This window comes from Amphiprion ocellaris, chromosome 23, assembly GCF_022539595.1.
Source record: "Amphiprion ocellaris isolate individual 3 ecotype Okinawa chromosome 23, ASM2253959v1, whole genome shotgun sequence".
Classification (NCBI taxonomy): domain Eukaryota; kingdom Metazoa; phylum Chordata; class Actinopteri; family Pomacentridae; genus Amphiprion; species Amphiprion ocellaris.
Genome location: NC_072788.1, coordinates 2,702,855 through 2,726,553, shown reverse-complemented (window position 1 = coordinate 2,726,553; position 23,699 = coordinate 2,702,855). Strand labels below are relative to the sequence as shown.

Here is a 23,699-nt window from a genome sequence, read left to right as displayed (position 1 = left end):
GTAAATGTGGTGCTTTAGCCACAGTTAGCACATGGTGTTAATGTGTGCAGTGATTAGTGGATTTGCTGCAGCTGAGTTGTGTCTTTATCTTGGCTGTAGTGAGTCTTCAGAGGTTTCTGGTCAGATACATTCTGAATTCTTGTTTGTGAACCAGCGTTGGTTGTCCAGAAGGTAAGAGTTCCTGTCCTGATTCTCTGTTCTCAGAGGTTCTCTGGTAGGCTGCAGGAGACTTTAGCATTTGGGTTGTGAGTTTAGTTTTTGTATGGTTTCATTTGGACGACTATCTTGAGGCCCCTCCATGTGGTTTAGTGAGGTTTTCTGCAACAGTTCTACAAAGCAACCTGCAGCAGAAGAGACTTTGAGAGTTTTTAGGAAGTTCTGGAGACCAGACTTTAGAGCAGCAGAAACATTTGTCAGCAGTTTGAGCAGGAGAAGGTGAGCTTCAGTGTAGAAATGAGATGGAAACCTTCTTAACCCGTGTGGTGAGGTCCTGTACCAAGAGTTTGAGCAGGTTGTGAAGAGTCTGTAGTTCTTTGGTCTGAAAGCACAAGAAGAGTCGACTCATTAAAGGAGAAAACTGGAGATATTGTTGGTTCTTCTGTCGCTCTGCAGTTTCCAGTTTCCTTAGACTGAATATCAAGTTTATATATTAAATGATTTCCCACGTGAGCCCAAGATTTCAATAAACTCCCTCCATCCCCTGGACACAACATATTTTATTACCATGTTAAATCTTTTTTTCTTTTAAATATGTTTTTGAGTTGTAATCATAGTTTTAGTATAGTTTTTTCTCTTTGCTTGTTTAGTTTTGTCATCTGTGTGAAAGGTGCTAAACAAATAAAGTTGAACTGATAAACTGAATAACTGACTAACTCATGATTGTGACAACAGAAATATTTTCATAGTGATAAGAGTTAAGGGTTTGTTTCATTTTTAAGGGTGGGGTTAAAATCTTGACAGAAAAAAAAGATTAAATTAATAAATTACATTAAAAAAAGCAATTAAATCAAAGGAAAAAAAACTTTAATACAATAAAACTATTAAAAAGAAAATTAAACATTAAATACAATTAAATTACATTAAACAGACAAAATATTTAATTAGATAATTAAACAGAAAATACAAAACATGTAATTATGAAATTAAACAAATTTTTTTAAACAAAAATATGAAACAGATGAAATAGTTTAGATAAACATTTAAAAATACAATTAAACAAGAAGAATATTAAACATTTAAAAAAATACAAAACATTTAATTAGATTGTTAAACCTTTAAAAAGACAAAACATTTCATTAAAAAATTAAATGTTTAATAAGAAAATTAAATCTTAAAAACAATAAAGCTTTAAATAGGAATTAAACTGAAAATACAATGAAGCATTTAAAAAGAAAATTAAACATTAAAAGATGGTAAAACATTTAAAAAGAAAACCCTTAAAGATTTAATTGAAAAATTAAACATTGGGAAAGAAAAAGAAATTTTTCAAACAAGCCAATAAAACATTTGAAAAAACAACAAACATCAAAAAGACAAAACATTTGGAAATCAAATCAGACATTAGATAAAAGGTGAGAAAAGAGCAAAACTAAACATTTAAGAAGAATCAAACTAAAGACAAAACATTTGAAAAGACACCAGTTAGACTTTAGAAGATCAAATTAAACAGAAGAGACAATAAAACGATCAAAAAGAGCAAAAACACATAAAGGTATTAAAGCGTTTTCTAGTCTGAAATGAAAACATCAAGTTGTTTCTTCAAACATTTCCTCTTTCTATGTTCTTGGTTTGATTGTGGACAGATTTACTAAGAACTCGTTTCAGAAAACTGCTTTTCAGATAAAGTCTACTAGTAGTTGAAGGCATTGATCAAACTAATGTTACCTTCTGATCTCCACAAACTCTACTGTTCAGTGAAGAGAATCAAAGTTTGTTGAGGATTTCTAAAAAACCCACAGGTGAAGGTCTGAGAAGAACTCAGATGGATGGTCTAAATGTGAAATCAAGACTCATGGTCACAAGTTTTAAGGCTTCTGTTAACCACAAAGTTCAAACTAACAGAGAAGTACTGAGAAACTTTGAAAACTTCAGTCCTCAGACTGTCTGAAGGTTCAAACTAACAGAGAACTACTCAGGAACTTAGAAGATATCAGTCCTCAGACTGTCTGAAGGTTCAAACTAACAGAGAATTACTCAAGAACTTTGAGAATTTCAGTCCTCAGACTGTCTGAAGGTTCAAACTAACAGAGAACTACTCAGGAACTTAGGAGATATCAGTCCTTGGACTGTCTGAAAGTTCAATCTAACAGAGAACTACTGTGGGACTTGGAAAATTTCAGCCCTCAGACTGTGTGAAAGCTCAGGTCCTGAGGACTCGGGAGGTGTGGAGGCTTTGGAAAGTCTTGGAACTGAGGGTTCCACCCTCCAGCACAAAGGCTGAAGTCCAACCTCCTGAGAAAAATGATCGAGTCGAGACTCGAGTTAAAAAAAAACTCAGAAACGACAAAAAATAGATGATAAATGCGCAAAAAAAAGAAGAATTAGTATCTGAGCGAGTAGCTCAGGAGGATAAGAGGAGAGACTACAGAGCGGAGGGTCGCAGGTTCAAGACCCACCAGTGGCAGTTTTCTTTCTTTGTCTTTGTCAGGATTTCGAGAAAATTTAAGAAGTGTCTGGTCTTGAACCAGCGACCTGCAGCTCCATAGGGAAATCCTTAACTCACTGAGCTACAGATCAGATACAAAGAAATAAATTCGTCGTCCCTTTGACATCGTAGTTGCTGACATCACCACATGGGTGGAGCCAAGGCGGAGTCTGGGTGGAGTCAGGGCGGAGAGTAGGCGGGGAGGTGGGTGGCGGCCTCCCCCCTCTACTCCCCCACCTTCCCCCACCACCCACCACACCTTCCCCCGCCTCACGAGTTCTTCGAGTCTCCACGAGTTCTTCGAGTCTCGACAGGTTTTCCCCAGTTTCTGGAGTTTCCACCAGGTCGGAGGCAGAACAAGTTGTCATGAAGAGGTGTTGAAGTCAGCCAGGATGGACTGACTTTTTACAGCGACTAGAAGGAAGACCACTAGAAGAGCAGGTCTTTAACCACCATCCATAAAATCCATGGAGTCGCTCCAGAGAAATGAAAGAAGGTCAACTTTTATCAACCTCCATCCACATGTTCAACTTGATATCTTTACTTGGAGATTTTTAGCACCACAAACCTTTAGTATCACACTTTATTATCATTTATTAGGACTTTAATGGAATCCACCAGCAGATTTAGTTTTTGTTGACAAACCTTATTCTTGTCGTCGTGGGACTGCAGTATTTAAAACTCTTCCTTCTATTTGACCTCATGTTTATTAGTTTTAGTGGAGAAAGTTATTTTAGTTGTCCATTAGTCTCTTAAAAACCAAATAATAAATTGGATTAATCCAGAGGTTTAAATTTCTTACCTTGTCATATTTCAAATATGACAAAAAATATAAAAAATAAAGCGTCTTGAGACAATTTGACCTGTATTTGGCGTTATATGAATAAAATTGAATTCCAATTGTATGTATCTTTTAATGTTGCAGTAATTCAGCCATATATGTTGGAAAACACATTTTCTTTGTCCATTAATCTGTTGATTGTTTTCTCCACTAATTAATTTCTTGTTTTGGTTTATAAAAGGTCAAACCCAAATATATTCAGTTTACTGTCATAAAAACCAAAAAGATTTACATTCATGATGCAGGAATCAGACAGTTTTTCACTTTTTATCTTAGTTTAGTCAGAAAGATAGTTTATAATGTGTGAATTGTTGCAGCTTGTGAGCCGTAGAAAGTTTTAATCTTTGGGGCCGAGTGTCAGAAAACATTTAGAAACCAACATCAACAAAACACTCAACAAAGATTTGAACATCATTAAAGGGAAATCCAACTTTTGCATGACAATGTCTAATTAAAGGACATTTATTTCCAACGTAAATGTGTGATATTCATCCTCTGGAGCTTCCTCTTCACATCGTCTTCCACCTGGACTGGTTTGGTTGGGAGCATGTGCAACAAACATTTGAAAAACTGCACTTTAACATCAATGAATGACACTGAAGTTTAATCTCTACATAAATGAGACTGAGTCTGGATGTGCTGCTCTGTCATTAACTCCTAAGTTTAGGCAAAGTTCAAACAAAAGAGGACAGTTCAGATAAGACTTGAGAATGAGCTAATTTTGAACAAACATCTCAGACTTTCTGAGCTTCAGCACCTCTAGCAAGATATTTTAACAAGCAACTCAAGAGATCCACAAGTTGGAGAAAGTTAGCTTTAGCTGAGCCAAAGAACATGTGGGACGCTAACCAAGCAAACATTTCAGACTTTTCTCTGTGAATTCTGAGAAATAATTTCCTATTTAATGACAGAGCTACACATCTTAACTCAGTCTCATTAAAACAGACTCTAATTCAGTGTCATCCATCCATATTAAAGTGTAGTTACCCAAAATGTTTGTTGCATGAGCTCCAACAAAACCTGTCCAGGTAGAAGGCCACTTTGACAAACAGGAAGTGGAAGATTCCAAGCAGATTTATAGAAGAGGGAACCGGACTGTACTAAGTGTGGTCCAGTATAGAGGGGTGTTTTGTGGGTTTTTAAGGCTGATAATGATTATTTGTGAGACATTTGGAGTAGATATTCATTTGCAGTAAATGAAAGTATTTAAAATCTTGGAGTTAAACTTAGAAGAACACAAACTCTAACAGAAAACTTTGTTGATACGTTTTTGTTTTGTTTACAGATGTTAAGTTAAAGGAGTTTTATTCGTGACGTAAAACCAATCAAATCACTCCAGAAGACAGAGCGACCACAGGTAGATAAAGGTTCAGAGTCAAAGTAAATGCATTTATTACCGGTAAAAAATAAAATACTGATAATCAGTAAATCAGTCAGTTCACAATTACTACAATTCTACAATGTATGTCTCTTTCCTTTGACTTGTTATTTATACAATATACTATGTATATTTTCTACTATACTACTATGTTTGTTTCCTCCTCCTCTGTTGTTTTCTAGATTGTACTCAGCTGCATGTCTTCGTCCACCCGGCCTCCGTTGACTTGTCCCGCCTGCCGTCTCTGGAGCTGAAGCTGGATTGGAACAGACCAAAGTACAGTCCAATCACGATGCCAGCTGCCTCTCAAAAGGCTCCTTCATCTGGCAGGTGGCGCCACTTCTTCTGAGGGGAAGCTGAGCTGGTCCAGCAGAACTTTGGAGATGTGTTCCAGTGGTTGGTGGATGTGTGGGGAGATAGAGAGGGACCTTTGAATTGTTCACAAAGGAAAACAGGGAACCCATTGGTAGCTTTAGTTTAGGGTGCTACTGTGGTGTGTTTTTGGGTTTTAAGAGGTGAACAGGAAGAGGTTTTTTTGTATTGATTATCTTTTACTTTGTTCTTGGTTGGAATGCCCATCAATGTCAATGTGAAGTTCACTTTTAGTTCTGTTTATTTATTTTTATTTTACTAACACCCATTTGTTTTTAACCCCCTCACATGTTGTGTTGTTGTAAACTTACTCTTTCAAATAAATTCTCGTCTAACCCTCTGGAAACCAGCGTTTGGACTGTTTTTGTGTTGCTCCTCACCTACTTCAGACAGCTGGGACATAACAATGTTTTGTGGACTAAAGGCTAAACTATGATGTTTTTTGGGCGACACGCTACACTATAGGCTTTTTTAATTGACATATTACTATGACGGGTTTTTTTGTTTGTTGTTTTTAGCAACATATTATAAGAATCTGAACAGTTTTAAAAATTACTATACTTTTACTTGTGCAATGTAATATTATTCTATGGCATTTTTTAGACGACATATTATACTCTGACGTTTTCTTGAATAACATATTATTTTGACAATATACTGCACTATGACATTTTTTGAACCACATATCATACATGACAATTTTAGGCAACATGATTATCATCATTTTGTGCTTTTTGAACCACATAATAATCTATGGGTTTTTTTTTGCTGACATGCTTTACTATGAACTACAGGCCATACTATGTTATTCTTGAGTAAAGCATACTATACTTTGACATTTTCTGAACTACATCCTATACTATGGCGTTATACACAGAGTGCTTTGGTTACATGTTGATTTATAATCTAGATTTTTTTTTCTGTTTTGTTTTTTGACAGGATTACCACAGACCTGACTGTGAACACTGTTGACACCCACCTCAGGGAGACGCTGCCTAAGATCTCAAGGCTGCTTGGTCGTGGTCTTTCTGGTCCTGCTCCAGAACGCCTTCATCAACTACGTCTTCTTTTGAAGAGGCCCTCAGATGCTGCAATCTCTGACCTTCAGGAGGAACTGCTACTTTCACTCTGTAATGAGACGGCGGTTATTTTAAAGACCCAGCTCCTGGCGGCGTTGAGTGAAAATTTAACATCCATCAAAACGGGGTTCACTGCTCACATTATATCTGACTCTGAAGTTGAACATAAAGTTCATTAAAACCGGCACCGATCAGTAAATTATCATTTATTACTAGGGATGCACCGATACCACTTTTTTCCAAAACGAGAAGTGTACGAGTACTTGCATTTGAGTACTTACCGATACCGATACCAAGTACTTACGCCATTACACATAAAGTTACTTTGATTTTTTATTTTTCCACAGATATCGTCTGTTATTTGAACAACATTCCTCAGTACGTTTTTCTAGTACATGGGTGACTGTCACAAGTTTCACTGCAGTACTAACAAAATTGTCATATACTGACATTCAAGATTAGTGCTTTTAGAAACATGGCACTGCCACACATACTGTAAGATTTCAGTAAAACTTTGTCATATACTGAGTGCTGACATTTAACAAAAGTGCTTTAAACATAGCACTGCCACACATATCACCAAAAAAACCTGAGTACAAAATTGTCACTTTCTGTGTCTGTGTTTTTAACAGCTTTGCCACATATTTAACTTCAAAACTTACTCAAAATATTCATTCAAGAACCAACATAAAACTGTGGCTAAGTATCTCAAGTGATCAACATGTCAACATAACATCTGTCTGTGATGATTAAACTTATTTTGTGTAAGTGAGGGGCAGGTTCTTTTTGATAAAAAGAAGCTTCTCTGCATTTTCAGCTGTGAGTCTGTTGCGTTTTTCATCAACAACGTGGGACACTGAGCTGAACAGCCGTTCACTGTCCACGCTGCTGCATGGGGCTGATAGGTATCTCTTTGACATTTGAGCCAGAATTGGAAATCGCACTCTGTGAGCCCCCCAGTATTGTAGAGGGTTTTCCTCTCGAGCAGTTGTGGTCTCTCCAAGATATGTCTCTAACTGAATGGCAGCTCCCACTGGTGCAAGGCCTGGTGATGTTGATTCCCGCTCACCTGCTATCTCATCAAACAAACTGTCCAGACTGCTGCTGGCTTGCACCTTAGGAAGCTTCCTGACAGGTGGCTCTCCAAGATCCTCCTGCTTGTCTGCCTCTCCTGTGGACATCCTCTGCAGCTCCAGCATCAGCATCTCCTTGGCCTCTGTAGCAGTGTCACTGTTTGAGAAAAAGCGATCTTTGTACCTAAAAAAGCAGTAATAATATTTTAGCTAGTTAAGAGACACACAAAGACAGGCAGACAGGCAGACAGACAGACAGACAGACAGACAGTCAGACACACACTTTACCTCGGATCGAGAAGAGTCGCGATGCAGTACATTGGGTTTGTTTCCCCATCACTGAGGCGCCTCTTGACGGCTGCAGCCAAAGTCTTCTTCATGGCTTTAATGCCATGGTCCTCATCCGTTTCATTGGTCAGAAGCCTCATGAGCATGGTCACAGCAGGAATGACATCGGATGCAAGTGCATCACCTCAGCTCATTTTTCGGGTTAGTTCCTGAAACGGAGCAAGCACAGACAAAGTTCTCTCAAAAAGTGACCACTGATGAGCGGTGACGATGAGGTTGTCAGGAAGCTCGTACTCTGATCCAAATATTCCGAGGGCCCTCTTCTGCTCAATGAGAGACTGAAGCATGTAATAAGTGCTGTTCCAGCGGGTCGGGACATCCTGCTGGAGTCTTTTAACGGGCTGGTTGAGTTGCACTTGTATGTCCTCCAGTTGAGAGTAGGCTAAAGCGGAGTGTTTAAAATGTCCCACGATTTTTCGTCCCACTGCCACTCCATCAGCTACACTTCTCTGAGCCAGCAGCCCCTCGTTTACAGCCAGCTGAAGGGTGTGTGCGACACACGGGAGGCTCGGAAGCTCTGCATCACTCATAGCTTTCACCATGTTCTTCGCATTATCTCGTAGCACAACATGGACTGCACTTCTATTAATGCCCCACGTCTGAAGCATAACATCAAACTCATCTGCAATGGCTTGGCCGGTGTGCGAACCTCTGAATTGCTTTGCATGCAGTATGGCCTTTTGCAGCTTAAAATCATCGTCGATCCACTGTGCAGTCAGGCTGATGAGAGACATTGGGCTGACGCTGCTGCTCCAAATGTCCGTGGTGAAGCTTAACGTTTTAACATCATGCAACAGGTTGTGGATGTGTTTTTTCACAAAGTCGTGCAGCTTGGGTAGCATCGTGTCTGTGATATGGGTACGGCTAGGAATCTCATACCTCGGCTCCAGTATGCAGAGAAGACGCCGGAATCCCAAATTATCAACCACGGACAGTGGCTGGTCATCCAGGGCAATATACTCGGCAAGAGCATCTGTGATTTTGACCGCACGTGGGTTGTCTCTGGACATTTTCTCCCGCTTAGCCAGCGTCTGCTGCAAAGTTGGTTGTCTCTTGTTGGTGTCGCGAGCGAACTCCTTATATTCTGCGTCGTGTTTGGATTTCAAATGTTTAATTAAGTTGCTTTTGTTGTAAGCGGTAGATTTAGCTCCTCCTCTGGAGACTTTTGCTGGACATAATTTGCATTCTGCTTTGTTTTTGTCGCTCTCATTCACCCGAAAATAGTTCCACACTGCTGACATGACTCGTCGCTGCCATAGACTGTATATAAAGATAGTCGTTGCCCGCCTTGCAGCCAAGTATGTCGCTGCCGTAAGTGTATCGGTGTCGTGGTATCGATGGCCATTTTATGAGTACGAGTACTCATGCCTCGTATTGGATCGATACTCGATACCGGTATCGGGATCGTTGCATCCCTATTTATTACCAACCAGCTGTCGGAGTCCTTCAGTGTCTGTTGGTCCAATCAGCCGAAGGACAGAATTACTGAACTGAAAACTGAATAAAACAAGACAACGGACAGTAAAACTGCCTGTGGAAAATGTTCTGCTGCTCCACTGATAAATACCAACAAACTAAAACAAACTTGGTGGAAGTGTTGCTTTTAGTGATTTTTTAATAAATAGCAAATATGAGGCTTTTATTTTTCTGGAAGTAAAAGGAAACATTGCTTATCCTAACATTAGCTAACATTAGCTGCACTTTCACCATGTTCTAACTCAGTGGTTCCCAACCTGGGGTCCGCGCCATAATTTTAAGGATATTTTTATAGTAAAAAAATAAATCAATAAATAAATCAATAACTTAACTCTTATGCATTGTAGCGTCACCAAATTTACTGCAGCCTTAAACTCTCTCCTCCTTGTCATAGTACAACTCTTGGTTTGATATAAAAAATATATTATTTTCATAATTTTAAGGGAATTTTCTACTAGTAATACAATTCAATAACTTCCCTCTTATGTTTTGTAGTGTACTTATGGGTGCAGCTCATAGGGGGGCTCCAAGCCAAACAGGTTGGGAACCACAGTTCTAACTGATAGATCATTTTTTTATATTAAAATAGCTGCACTACCTTTGTATATTTGGTCGTTTCTTATGTTGCTGCTGTTTCATTGCAATTATATTTTTATATTTTAATAATATCACTTTAAATACAGATAATTGAAAAGAAAAAAACTGGCTCTGAAATACTCAATGAACCGATACGTCATCTAGTGTTAAACTGAATCAGAATTCTTAATAATATAAAATGGAACTGACTGAGCTGTATTAATTAAATTGAGATATTTCAAAGTGAAAGAAACACAACATTGACTGAAAGATTTCATTCAATTAAACCTTAAATTCATTTACCAAAGAAAACCATCCTTTAATGTCTTACGTTAAAATGTCCTACATTTTAAAAAAATATAGGTGCAAAGTAAAAGTTTCACACTAAAGATGAATCACTGATGAACATTTAATTGCTCAGCAGATATTCAGGACTACTGACAACACAGAACCTTAACCTCACTGTTTTAATCACATTTATGTTTTCTAAACGTTACATTAATGTGAACCAGCGTCTCCACGGACAGTTTTATTAACTAAATGTACCACATTACACTGACACAACACACTTCAGCTGTTTACATGAAACTCAACACAAACATCGTTAGCTTAATGCTACGTTAGCTTTAGTCAGGCTACTACTGAGCAGCTAGCTCGGTTAGCATCGCTAACATTAAAGCTAATATTTACTATGCTAACTTTCTTCTCTGGTCAAGACACACAGAAATAAACTCCACCAACATCTGGAGTGCACGGTACAAATTATATCTGACACTAAAGCTGCATATAAAGTGCATTAAAAGCGGCACCGATACGAAAATAAACATTAACTTACCGAACTAACAGAGTCCTTTCAGTATCTGCTGGTAGAATCAGCCGAAGGTAGTGATGGTCCTCTGATACCTGAGGCTTCGACACATGCGCTGTAGCTCATGAAGCAAACGTATCGAGCCACTGTGCCGAGGCGTGGTTTGGTCACGTGACTCGTGACGTTTGAATCACTTCAGTGACGTTCGTGTATATATATATATATATATATATATATATATATATATATATATATATATATATATATATATATATATATATATATATATATATATTTTTTTTTTTTATTTATTTATTTATTTTTTTTTTCCCAACTCACCACCCCCCATGCCACAACACCTGGCACAGAACCTTGTCAGGTGCTTAGCTGACAGACTACAAACCAAAGAAAAGAACAGTTCACTGACTGTTGCTACACTTGTGGCTCTGCAGTTCAAAACTTTTGGATTCACCAATCAGAGTGGCAGCCAGTGTGAAAGAACGTTTAATAACAGAATGCACAACAATTAACATAAAGAATACCAAGTAGCAGTCATCTACGTCACAAGCACCACCGCAGCCTCGTCCTCCACCACCAGCAGCACCTTCCACAGGTATTCTTTTTCTCTTCTGAATAGGGAATGACTGACATTTCTGGTGATGATGATGATGATCTTCAATATTTTTCAGTTCAACTGTGGAGCCTATTAGACGAAGACGCAAGTAGAGCCTGGCAAATGCAAAGCGCCACAGCGAATGCAATTGTAGAAAGAACGGCAGACCCACTGGCTTACTGGGCAACCCACAAAACTGTTTACCCAAACTTGTACAATAGAGCCAAACATTTCCTGTGTACCTCAGCCTCATCTGTGCCGTGTGAACAGGTTTTTTTTTTCTAAGGCTGGGGAGATAATGAGCAAAAGAAGGAACTGCTTGAGTCCCAAACAATGTTCCCTGTAATTTTTCATGAGTCTAAGCAAACACACAAACTCCCTGAGCGTTCTTTGGACCACTGTGAACAACATCAGATGTGTGAACTGTGGTCACACCAGCATCACATCCATTCAAGTTACATGGTTCATTAAAAGAATCAAATTACAGCATTTACATTTCTGTTAAAACACTTTGTCAACAGGAGCCAGTTGAAGGCTGCAGTGATTTTAGTGACACTACAATGTATAAGAGTGAAGTTATTGAATATTTGTCTCTCTTTACTGTTGCAGAGGTTTTGCAAATTGCAGACGGACCCTGTTCACTCCATAGACACCAATGTTATTCCTGTAGCTTGAAAGACAGCTACTTTTGATAAAACTGGGCTTGTAGCACATTGTCTGCCTTGCAACAATGGGAAAGAGGCACCGTTTATGTTTTGACAACCTATATCTAATGAGTTATTGATGCTGGAAGTCCCAATCTGTGAATATCTTTCCAACTTTACTGAACTTGGGGCCACTACCACCTAAGGAGTGATATATTTAATTTTGAAAAAAGCATTTAGCCATACTTAAAGCTTTAAGTGCTTTATTAACACGGAACTAAAAATTTTGTATTGTTTTATTATCACAGGTTCTGTCTGAAAAGAGGTGGCATCATTTTAAACAGTGAAATCAAACTAATAAAATGTAATGACCAACCAGTGAGCAATACTGGATTCTGCAAAAACATAAACAACTTTTTAAAAAAAAATCTAAATCTTATCTTAACACAGTTAAAGTATTAACTTATTTTTGTGTGTATGCATGTATTTATTGATTTATTTAGTACTGTTAACATATCAGAGTTCTGAGTGAATTTTTCTTAAGATAGGCAAAGGCCATTTATTGATTACATATAGGCTGTTAAATGTTTATTAAAAACTAAAAAGCATTTAAAAAAAACAACTTAGGCATTTATTGAGTCACTAAAATACAGTAGAGTACAGACCACATCAGCATGATTATAAGCATCCTCTGGTAAATTAACAACCAGATACTGATGTCTCTCACCATATGGACTTCAGGAGATGATTAGATGATGATAAACTGTGACCTACTGGTTGGGTTCTCTCTGTTCTCACGTTTCTTACATGTTTGTCCCCTGACAGCCGGGTCCTAATGTTTTTTGAGCAACACACCATACTATGATGTTTTTACAATGATGGTTCTACTATGGAACCAGTTTGACATGTTCAGGCGTTCTTTGTGTGAAAACTCAGAGATTTCAGGTATCAGAAGGTGGTTTTCAACTTTCTTTGTTAACTTTCTGCTTCAACTTTAAACTAAATTTCCTTCACTAACCCCGCCCTCTGGACTTCCAGGAAGCTGTGTTCCTATTGGCTGTCCAGGTGGCTGATTGGTGTTATCAGGAACACCTGAGCAGCTCAGTGTCTTCCTGCTTTATTTAGCTGCAGACAAACATTTCCTCTCCTTCTCTTCACCACAGAACCGGGTTTGGCTCCATTGCTTTAGTGTGTTCTTTAGGCGTTGGCTTGCAGCTTCCAGCAGTAAAATCGTCTTTAATGTGTTTCTTGGTGTGTTTTAGGGCTTTGTACTGGATAGTTGTCTTGGTAAATGTGGTTCTTTAGCCACAGTTAACACATGGTGCTAATGTGTGCAGTGATTAGTGGATTTGGTGCAGGTCAGTTGTGTCTTTATCTTGGCTGTAGTGAGTCTTCAGAGGTTTCTGGTCAGACACATTCTGTATTCTTGTTTGAGAACCAACGTTGGTTGTCCAGAAGGTAAGAGTTCCTGTCCTGATTCTCTGTTCTCAGAGGTTCTCTGGTAGGCTGCAGGAGACTTTAGCATTTGGGTTGTACTAGTTTGGTTTTTGTAAGGTTTCATTTGGACGACTATCTTGAGGCCCCTCCATGTGGTTTAGTGAGGTTTTCTGGAACAGTTCTACAAAGCAACCTGCAGCAGAAGAGACTTTGAGAGTTTTTAGGAAGTTCTGGAGACCAGACTTTAGAGCAGCAGAAACATTTATCAGCAGTTTGAGCAGGAGAAGGTGAGCTTCAGAGTAGAAATGAGACAGAAACCTTCTTGACCCGTGTGGTGAGGTCCTGTACCAAGAGTTTGAGCAGGTTGTGAAGAGTCTGTAGTTCTTTGGTCTGAAAGCACAAGAAGAGTCGACTCATTAAAGGAGAAAACAGGAGATATTGTTGGTTCTTCTGTCGCTCTGCAGTTTCCAGTTTCCTTAGACTGAATATCAAGTTTATATTTTAAATGATTTCCCATGTGAGCCCAAGAAGACTTCAATAAACTCCCTCCATCCCCTGAACACAACATATTTTATTACCATGTTAAATCTTTTTTTTTTTTAATGTTTTTGAGTTTTAATCATAGTTTTTTGTCTTTGCTTGTTTAGTTTTTTCATCTGTGTAAAAGGTGCTAAACAAATAAAGTTGAATTGATAAACTGAATAACTGACTAACTCATGATTGTGACTACAGAAGTATTTTCATTGTGATTTAAGGATTTATTTCATTTTTAAGGTTGGGGTTAAAATCTTGACAGAAAAAGAAGATTAAAGAAATAAACTACATAACAAAAAGCAATTAAATCAAAGGGAAAAAAATAATACAATAAAACTTTCAAAAAAATTTTATTGTTCAAAGATTTAAGAAATTTAAGATGTAATTTTCTAATTAAACATTTAATTTTTTAATTAAATGTTTTCTCTTTTTAAAGGTTTAATAATCTAATTAAATGTTTTGCATTTTTTAAAAATGTTTAATGTTCTTGTTTAATTTTGTTTTTCAAATGTTTAATTATGGAAAATATTTTATCTGTAATTTTTAATATTAGTATTTTAAAAATTTTGTTTCATTTCATAATGACATGTATCTTGTTGAATTATCTAATTCAATATTTTGTCTGTTTAATAGAGTTAAACATTAAATACAATTAAATTATATGTACATATACCACCTTGTTTATTGTGTGTTTACTTTTCTTTTTAAATGCTTCATTGTATTTTCTGTTTATTCCTATTTAAAGTTTTATTGTCTTTAAGACGTAATTTTCTAATTAAACATTTAATTTTTTAATTAAATGTTTTGTCTTTTTAAAGGTTTAATAATCTGATTAAATGTTTTGCATTTTTTAAAAATGTTTAATATTCTTGTTTAATTTTATTTTTTAAATGTTTACTGATGGAAAATATTTTATCTGTAATTTTTAATATTTGTATTTTAAAAATTTTGTTTCATTTCATAATGACATGTATTGTATGTTGTTGAATTATCTAATTCAATATTTTGTCTGTTTAATAGAGTTAAACATTAAATACAATTAAATTATATGTACATATACCACCTTGTTTATTGTGTGTTTACTTTTCTTTTTAAATGCTTCATTGTATTTTCTGTTTATTCCTATTTAAAGTTTTATTGTCTTTAAGACGTAATTTTCTAATTAAACATTTAATTTTTTAATTAAATGTTTTGTCTTTTTAAAGGTTTAATAATCTGATTAAATGTTTTGCATTTTTTTAAAATGTTTAATATTCTTGTTTAATTTTATTTTTTAAATGTTTACTGATGGAAAATATTTTATCTGTAATTTTTAATATTTGTATTTTAAAAATTTTGTTTAATTTCATAATGACATGTATTGTATGTTGTTGAATTATCTAATTCAATATTTTGTCTGTTTAATAGAGTTAAACATTAAATACAATTAAATTATATGTACATATACCACCTTGTTTATTGTGTGTTTACTTTTCTTTTTATATGCTTCATTGTATTTTCTGTTTATTCCTATTTAAAGTTTTATTGTCTTTAAGATGTAATTTTCTAATTAAACATTTAATTTTTTTATTAAATGTTTTGTCTTTTGAAGGGTTTAATAATCTGATTAAATGTTTTGCATTTTTTTAAAATGTTTAATATTCTTGTTTAATTTTATTTTTTAAATGTTTACTGATGGAAAATATTTTATCTGTAATTTTTAATATTTGTATTTTAAAAATTTTGTTTAATTTCATAATGACATGTATTGTATGTTGTTGAATTATCTAATTCAATATTTTGTCTGTTTAATAGAGTTAAACATTAAATACAATTAAATTATATGTACATATACCACCTTGTTTATTGTGTGTTTACTTTTCTTTTTAAATGCTTCATTGTATTTTCTGTTTATTCCTATTTAAAGTTTTATTGTCTTTAAGACGTAATTTTCTAATTAAACATTTAATTTTTTAATTAAATGTTTTGTCTTTTGAAGGGTTTAATAATCTGATTAAATGTTTTGCATTTTTTTAAAATGTTTAATATTCTTGTTTAATTTTATTTTTTAAATGTTTACTGATGGAAAATATTTTATCTGTAATTTTTAATATTTGTATTTTAAAAATTTTGTTTAATTTCATAATGACATGTATTGTATGTTGTTGAATTATCTAATTCAATATTTTGTCTGTTTAATAGAGTTAAACATTAAATACAATTAAATTATATGTACATATACCACCTTTTTTATTGTGTGTTTACTTTTCTTTTTAAATGCTTCATTGTATTTTCTGTTTATTCCTATTTAAAGTTTTATTGTCTTTAAGACGTAATTTTCTAATTAAACATTTAATTTTTTAATTAAATGTTTTGTCTTTTGAAGGGTTTAATAATCTGATTAAATGTTTTGCATTTTTAAAAATGTTTAACATTCTTCTTGTTTAATTGTATTTTTTAAATGTTTAATGATGGAAAATACTTTATCTGTAATTTCTAATATTTGTATTTTAAAAATTTTGTTTAATTTCATAATGACATGTATTGTATGTTGTTGAATTATCTAATTCAATATTTTGTCTGTTTAATAGAGTTAAACATTAAATACAATTAAATTATATGTACATATACCACCTTGTTTATTGTGTGTTTACTTTTCTTTTTAAATGCTTCATTGTATTTTCTGTTTATTCCTATTTAAAGTTTTATTGTCTTTAAGACGTAATTTTCTAATTAAACATTTAATTTTTTAATTAAATGTTTTGTCTTTTGAAGGGTTTAATAATCTGATTAAATGTTTTGCATTTTTAAAAATGTTTAACATTCTTCTTGTTTAATTGTATTTTTTAAATGTTTAATGATGGAAAATACTTTATCTGTAATTTCTAATATTTGTATTTTAAAAATTTTGTTTAATTTCATCATGACATGTACTGTATCGTGTCGAATTGTCTCATTCAATATTTTGTCTGTTTAATATAATTTAATGTAATTTAATGTTTAACTCTATTAAACAGACAAAAATATTGAATGAGACAATTCGACACGATACAGTACATGTCATGATGAAATTAAACAAAATTTTTAAAATACAAATATTAGAAATTACAGATAAAGTATTTTCCATCATTAAACATTTAAAAAATACAATTAAACAAGAAGAATGTTAAACATTTTTAAAAATGCAAAACATTTAATCAGATTATTAAACCCTTCAAAAGACAAGACATGGGCGCACATATAGCTCAACGGGTTAAGCGGGTGATCCATGTACAGGGGCTGGTCCATGACGCAGCGTCCCGGGTTCGAGTCCCGCTAGTGGTTCTTTGCTGCAAGTCTTCCCCCTGTTTCCTGTCTGTTTCTCATTACACCTATCCAATAAAAAGACAAAACATTTATTTAAAAAATTAATGTTTAATTAGAAAATTATATCTTAAAGACAATAAAAGTTCAAATAGGAATTACACAGAAAATACAATGAAGTATTTAAAAAGAAAATTAAACATTAAAAGGTGGTAAAACATTTAAAAAGAAAAACCTTAAAGATTTAATCGAAACATTAACAGACTGTCTGAAGGTTCAAACTAACAGAGAACTACTCAAGAACTTTTAAGATTTCAGTCCTCAGACTGTGTGAAGGTTCAATCTAACAGAGAACTACTCAGGAACTTAGAAGATATCAGTCCTTGGACTGTCTGGAAGTTCAATCTAACAGAGAACTACTGTGGGACTTAGAAAATTTCAGCCCTCAGACTGTGTGAAAGCTCAGGTCCTGAGGACTCGGGAGGTCTGGAGGCTTTGAAAGTCTTGGAACTGAGGGTTCAACCCTCCAGCACAAAGACTGAAGTCCAACCCCCTGAGAAAAACGATCGAGTCGAGACTCAAGTTAAAAAAAACTCGAAAATGGCAAAAAAAAAAATAGATGATAAATGCGCAAAAAAAAAAAAAAAAAAGGATCGCGCGCAGCTTAGAGGGAACAGTGGTCCCAAAACTGTTGATAAATTATTTCTCAATAAAAGCTCATAACCAGTTACATAAGAACACCCTCTTTACTGACCTCTTTACCAATAAACCCCAAGACATACTTTGCCAAAATCCATAATAATCCATAAAATCTTTATTTGCACCAGCCCCATGTGAAAATGACATCAGTCTGTATTTGTAGAGCATCTCATGAATGTAGCAGCACCGTTTAAATGTTTCATAACACAGAATATAAGCAAAGAATATATAGGTATACAGACAAACATGGGAAATAAGAAACGTGCTCTTCAATAGTTATTGTCATTATTATTACTAGTAATATTATTTTTGTGTCCACTACAACCCATACAATCATCTAGTGTAGTCAAACAGGAATGTGTGCATGGCGAATCAAATCCAAAACAATCCATGAACCGACCACGTCTTCATATTATTGACCACTAGATGTCCTACTCGAGCACTGTGTGTCATTGAGGCCTCGAGTAATGAACCATGTTTTGAATGAAGTGTCGAAGCTTCAACAAAGCCTCGATCAGCCATCACTAGCCGAAGGTAGAAAACTGGTTAAAACAAGCCAACTGGCAGGAAAACTGTCAGTGGAAAAGGTTCTGTTGCTGCACCGATAAATAAACCAACAGTCATTATATCAGAATTAATCCAAACGAGGAGAGCAGAGTCTCTGCTTCCTCCTCCATAGGACCTGTCAATTATTCCAGACCGGACTGTCAGTCAAGTAACCCCGCCCCCTGGCTACGTAAAACTTTAACGCCCTATAAAAAAAATCAGTATTGATTTATTTTAAGATCGACCACCTGATCTCTCATTTTGACCATGAAAACTAACGAAAAAAAAATTATATCCAGTCCATGCATCGTACTCTGTTTGGCTGCACACTTGCTGATGACCACTTCCGGTCTCAGAAAATGAAAAAACGGACCTTTTTCGTTTCTGTCTCTTCCTGATTTTACTTTATTGTTATTCTAAATATAAAATGAAAATCAAAACATTTAAAAAAAATCGTATATTCAGGGTTCCCACGTGTCCTGGAAAACACGGAAAACCTGGAAAATGATTGACCAAAGCGCTTTTGTGCTTCCAGCCGGCGCAGAGCCCCACGTGACGCTACCAGCCAATCAAATGTGCATTTCCGGTTCCAGCAGTTCTGCAATCCAGTTCTTCCAGTTGACTTTGTCGCCACATTTAGCGACCTTTCAGACCCCGTTAAGGACTTATGGCCTGGAGACAAAACTAGTGACTGTAAGTTGAAAAGTGTGGCTAGTGTTGGTCCACGAGTGTGAGGGTTTTCTCTCCCGTGGGCGGCCACAGGCTCCTTTCTATCCTCCGTGGAGTGACAACAGAGGAGAGTTCTAGTGGGCGTGTCGGTTCCTGAGTGGCTGTGAGCTGCGAGATGCAACATCCAGCACAGCGGGAGTTTAACAGGTAATCTGAATGGACCACGTTTCACTCAGTAGTTCACACCTGTTTTATTGTCTGACAAAAATAAGTGAATGAAAACAACATTAGGAATTCTGTTGTATTACTATGTGCACAGATAGATGGAGAGAAGAAATTAGAGAGATTAACCACTTTTCATGTCGACTTAATCTCTGTAATTTCCAATAAAACTAGTTGTTAGCAGAGTGAGATGCGCACAGAGACCACAGGGAAGAGGGAACCCTGACAATGAGAAGACTGGAACTATGACATGTTCATTTGAACTGCTAGCATGGGTCAAGAAGCTAAAATAACAGCAACTTTTTAAGGAACATTTTTATTAGAATGGTATTGCTTTGTTTTATATTGACCTTATTGCACTGCAGGATAAAGTTTTATTTTGATATTTTAGTTATATTTATGACAATTTATGATTTGCTTAGGTATTTTGGCAGTGATTTTGTTTTTAATTATGTCTGAGAAATGCAGGTGCCAGATGTGTAAAAATCTGAGTCGTGCAGTAAACTGACATGAAACACAGGAAATAGTTTTTCAGTGATTTATTGAAAATATACAGATATTTTAAAATGAATTGCACCAGAGAAAGTAAGAGAGAAGAGAAAGTTGAGCTGGGAATTACCCAGTTGAACACTGTAACTCCAGTTTGTCATGCTAGTGAAGTGCTAAGTGCTACGCTGTAATCTGTGGGTGTGTTTGCATTATTCTATCATACAGTTGTCATAATTATTTCTCATAGATAAATTATAGCCATAGACTGCACATCAAATGTCTGAGTAATAAATTAGAAACAATCTGGGTAAATGCAAGTTACAACTGTAGTAAAGAATGCTTCCAAAGAAAGAGGGTGGCGGGAATGTATTAGTGTATGAAGTGATAACGTGTCTGTAACGGCTGAAAATGTCCTGGAAAAGTCCTGGAAAATAATTTCAGGGACAGAGTGGGAACCCTGAGATCCCTTTTTGATCATGAAAAGGAAAAACGCCTTGTATTTCAATTTTATTTTTCTGTATTTTAAAATGAAAATCAAATAGCCACTCCTTTTTTGTTTTTCAATACCCATTTCAGAAAATCCAATTGCCAAAATATACATGGACCTTTCCAGTGGTCCTTGAACATATCAAGTATGACATCCTGTTTCCTCAGAAATACTAACCATTTGTACACTTATATTTAACTATTTGCATCAATAAGATCCTATAAAAAAATAGAAATCAACTGAGGAGTCCATGATTCAGTCAGCTGTGACAAACCTTTGGGTTGAACTGCAGGCAGTGTTTTTACACAGAGCAGATAAATAGTACCTGATCAGTAAAATAAAAACAGCATCAGAGGAGCAAGTTGTTAGAAGATACATTCAGCACGGTGAGGCTGTAAACATGTAAGTAGTAAAACATCTATATTGAGGGGATTTACCTGTTTTTCTTTTTTTTCCAGTATTGGTAACATATGTGGCCGCTCCAGGTTTTTTCTTCAGTTTTTGTAAAATAAATGAAACGTCTGTTTTTTCTGTTTGATGATTTATGGCATTATAACTGTGTCACACTGAACAGAAGACATTTCTTCTTCTTTACATGGTTGTTCTGTTTCCACTGAGGTGCAGGACTTTATATTGCAGTGAAAAATGAGTCCACAGTGCATAAAAAAGCGACAGGAGCAAAAACTGCTGGAGGTTCAGGAGGTTAAACGAGGAATCTGTACAAAACATTTGACGCTTTCAAATACATAGTGATAAAAATACTATTGTCAATATATAATATTAACATTCGTGTTGTGTTTTCTGTCTTTGTACTATTTTATTTTTAGTCCACTAGCTGCACTAGTGTTCTTGATGTTTTCTTGATGGTCCAGTGTGTGACATTTAGTGACATCTAGTGGAGAGTTTGCAGATTGCACCCGACTGAATATCAGATTCACTACTTGCACAAAAACTTTTATTTGCAATGTTTTGGTGTGACACCTTCATCAGTAAAAACACTTCATTTCTTTTGAAGGTATCAAAACCACCAGGATTTGTAATTACACTACACTACTATATTCTATTTCTACTTATAGATCCCTTTAAATCCTCTACATTAGTTTGTTTATTGTTTCTCATGTTGCAGGATACTGAGCTCTCTGGGCCACTATTTTTTTTTTCAGTTTTTACCAATTCATTACTTATATTTAGTTTGTATCTGATATTTGTGTTCCTGTTTCAGTTTGCAACTCTTCGTATTGCAATGAATAAGCAACAAATGAAAAAGAAAATGTATTTATTGTATATAAATATGTGTTCATTATTCATATATGATGCTTGCAGGTAAACCTGTGTATCTGCAACGCTGTGTTGAATTTCTGCACATCTTTCTGTATGGTGACATCAACAAAATCCCAGAGAAGGTGAGTTAAACGCATTTTTCAGTGAATTAGTGCTTTAAATATGCAGAATGTAGCTTTGCAGTAACTTCAACAGGCACCACAGTCATTTTATAGTCACATGTTCCATCCACCTTAAACATTTGAGCCCTGCATCCCCTCTGCTGCACAACTACTGCTTCCTCCTGTATTGTGAATGCTTTCCATGTGTGTTTATTAAAGGTTGTGCATGTCAGGAAATGTCTAAATGGAAAGTTAAACTCTTAAAATGTGGGTTCTTCACTGAGCTGAGTTTATTTATAAAGGATTTTATAAAATATCGTGGGTTTTAGGGATGATTTTGGGTCTTATTTTGGTCATTTGTGCCTTTAAATAAATGAAATGAATGAAAACTCTTAAAAATCTGCAATAAAAGATACATTTCTATGTCTAATTTTGGTAGAACTTAAGAAAATGACGGCCGAAACAAACAAACAAACAGACAAAAAAAAAAAAACTTTTATTATGTCTTAAAAGCAAAAATAATGCTCATTTCAGAACAAACTGAGCAAAGGGTCAATGAGAAAACTGTCAGAAAAAGCAGAATATGCTCATTAAGTGAGATAAGACCTGAAGATGATGGCTGTGAGGCAGGATGATTCCTCCCATGTGGCGATCAGGCAATCAACAACTCTCCCCCAACATATCAGCATTTACATCCAGACTTTCTGTGGTTAGGTGGAGCAAAAAAAAAAAAAAAAGCATCTGTATTTTCCAACCATTGCATTGAGGATACACCTGTGCCTCGTCACAAGCCAAAAATCCCCATCCAACAAAGACTGGATCCTTAGATTTATTACATTTTAAACCCTGAAAGTCAGAATTTGTCTTTCTGAACACCTCAGGTTCAAGGTGGAAATAATAAAATATGGTGTTGGCTGCTTATATCAGTGATAATATGTCTTCTAGTGTATAAAAAACACCATCCAGACATGGAAATCAAAAACTTGAGCTTCACCATCACAATTGTGTTGATTATCTACTGTAAATCAACAGCCTTCTTTAACAATAGGACGGGGATATTTTAACATGAATGCAAAACTTGCAGGATCTTAAACTACATCCAACTATCTGTTTTCAATAATGTGCCTGAGCAGTTAGTTTATGATGAGTGTGATTTTATCAGAGCTGCCTCAAATTCTGGACCAGTTTCTGAAAAATAAGATCATATTTGTTCAAGTTCAGCCAATGTTTGTCCACTTTCAGCGGTGCGTTTAATCCTTTGAGGGGAAAATTAGAAGTAATGATTGTCTTATGTGCAGCTTCACTGAGAACATGAGCTTGGAAGCTAATTTAGCGAGCAACCAGTGTTCAAATGAAGGTTTTTTTTGTAGCGTATGTGGTTAGATTTAATGACCTCTCACATTGCTTTTAAGGATTTTGTTATTTATTTTGTTGTTTTTTGGCAAATTTAATATTGTGTGTATGAGCAAATGAGTTTTCCCACTTGGGATTAACCCTTTGATGCACAAAATGGGTCAAGAGATACTCATTTTCCATTGAATATTGGTAAATTTTGACCTATATTGTGCATCAAAGGGTTAATAAAACTGGCTTAACTAATATAATCTTCATTCCTTCAAATCCAATGTTCACCCTAAGACATTATGTTTTAGATAGTTTCACAATCTAGACATATGAAAGCACTCAAGACTTACAGTTGCCTTATAGTCATATATAAACACATATACATTTCATTGACTGTGCTAAAAAATCATTGATCTTGCCGTCGTTATCGGCCATCAAAACCCCCATACGTGTCAAACTTTGTCTCTTTGTTATGTAACTCCACCATGTGTGAGAAGAGTTTTACTGCAGCACTGGAAACCTCCTGGGTCTCCACATTGACCTTCCATGCCTCTCCCACCACCAGATGGGAACGTTGGATCGTCTCTTTATACGATCTCCACATGCTGTCTGCGGCTCACGCCAAGACTCAGTGAGGAAAAATGTAGCGTTGTATGTCGCAGCATCAATCTCCGTCTTTGCAACTCTGATTCCACGGTGGGTTTAATGACACTGAGTGATACGAGACCACCTTTGAAGCTGGGGAGGGTTGAAGGG

General features: G+C 35.5%; 2 protein-coding genes across 3 annotated transcripts in view; one reads left to right on the top strand and one right to left on the bottom strand.

The window, feature by feature from the left end:
• Positions 1 to 6,402: 6,402 nt before the first annotated feature.
• On the bottom strand, positions 6,403 to 9,017 carry LOC118470279 (zinc finger BED domain-containing protein 4-like). 2 transcript variants are annotated; one of them, XR_008600520.1, is made up of 2 exons: positions 7,676 to 9,017; positions 6,403 to 7,571 (listed from the first exon to the last, which is right to left on the bottom strand). XR_008600520.1 is itself a non-coding variant. In XM_035948104.2 (2 exons), the coding sequence occupies exons 1-2, from the start codon at positions 7,819 to 7,821 to the stop codon at positions 7,070 to 7,072; spliced, it is 648 nt and encodes a 215-aa protein (XP_035803997.1). In that variant the 5' UTR covers positions 7,822 to 9,014; the 3' UTR covers positions 6,403 to 7,069. The 2 variants fall into 2 exon arrangements, 1 of the variants encoding a protein (XP_035803997.1); XM_035948104.2 differs by having other exon boundaries at positions 7,676 to 9,014.
• Positions 9,018 to 18,954: 9,937 nt separating this feature from the next.
• The window catches only part of camk2d1 (calcium/calmodulin-dependent protein kinase (CaM kinase) II delta 1), a 127,332-nt gene continuing 122,587 nt past the window's right edge, over positions 18,955 to 23,699 (top strand). The window contains exons 1-2 of the mRNA XM_055008016.1: positions 18,955 to 19,226; positions 21,541 to 21,620. Of these exons, the coding sequence (XP_054863991.1) occupies positions 21,592 to 21,620 (29 nt within the window). The 5' untranslated portion in view covers positions 18,955 to 19,226; positions 21,541 to 21,591. The remainder of the gene's footprint in view (positions 19,227 to 21,540; positions 21,621 to 23,699) is intronic.

Coding starts and splice junctions, on each gene's coding strand:
- LOC118470279 (XM_035948104.2), bottom strand. CDS start 7,821: ATGCTCATGAGGCTTCTGACCAATGAAACGGATGAGGACCATGGCATT. Junction 7,572..7,675: donor GCGACTCTTCTCGATCCGAG/GTAAAGTGTGTG, acceptor CTGCTTTTTTAG/GTACAAAGATCGCTTTTTCT.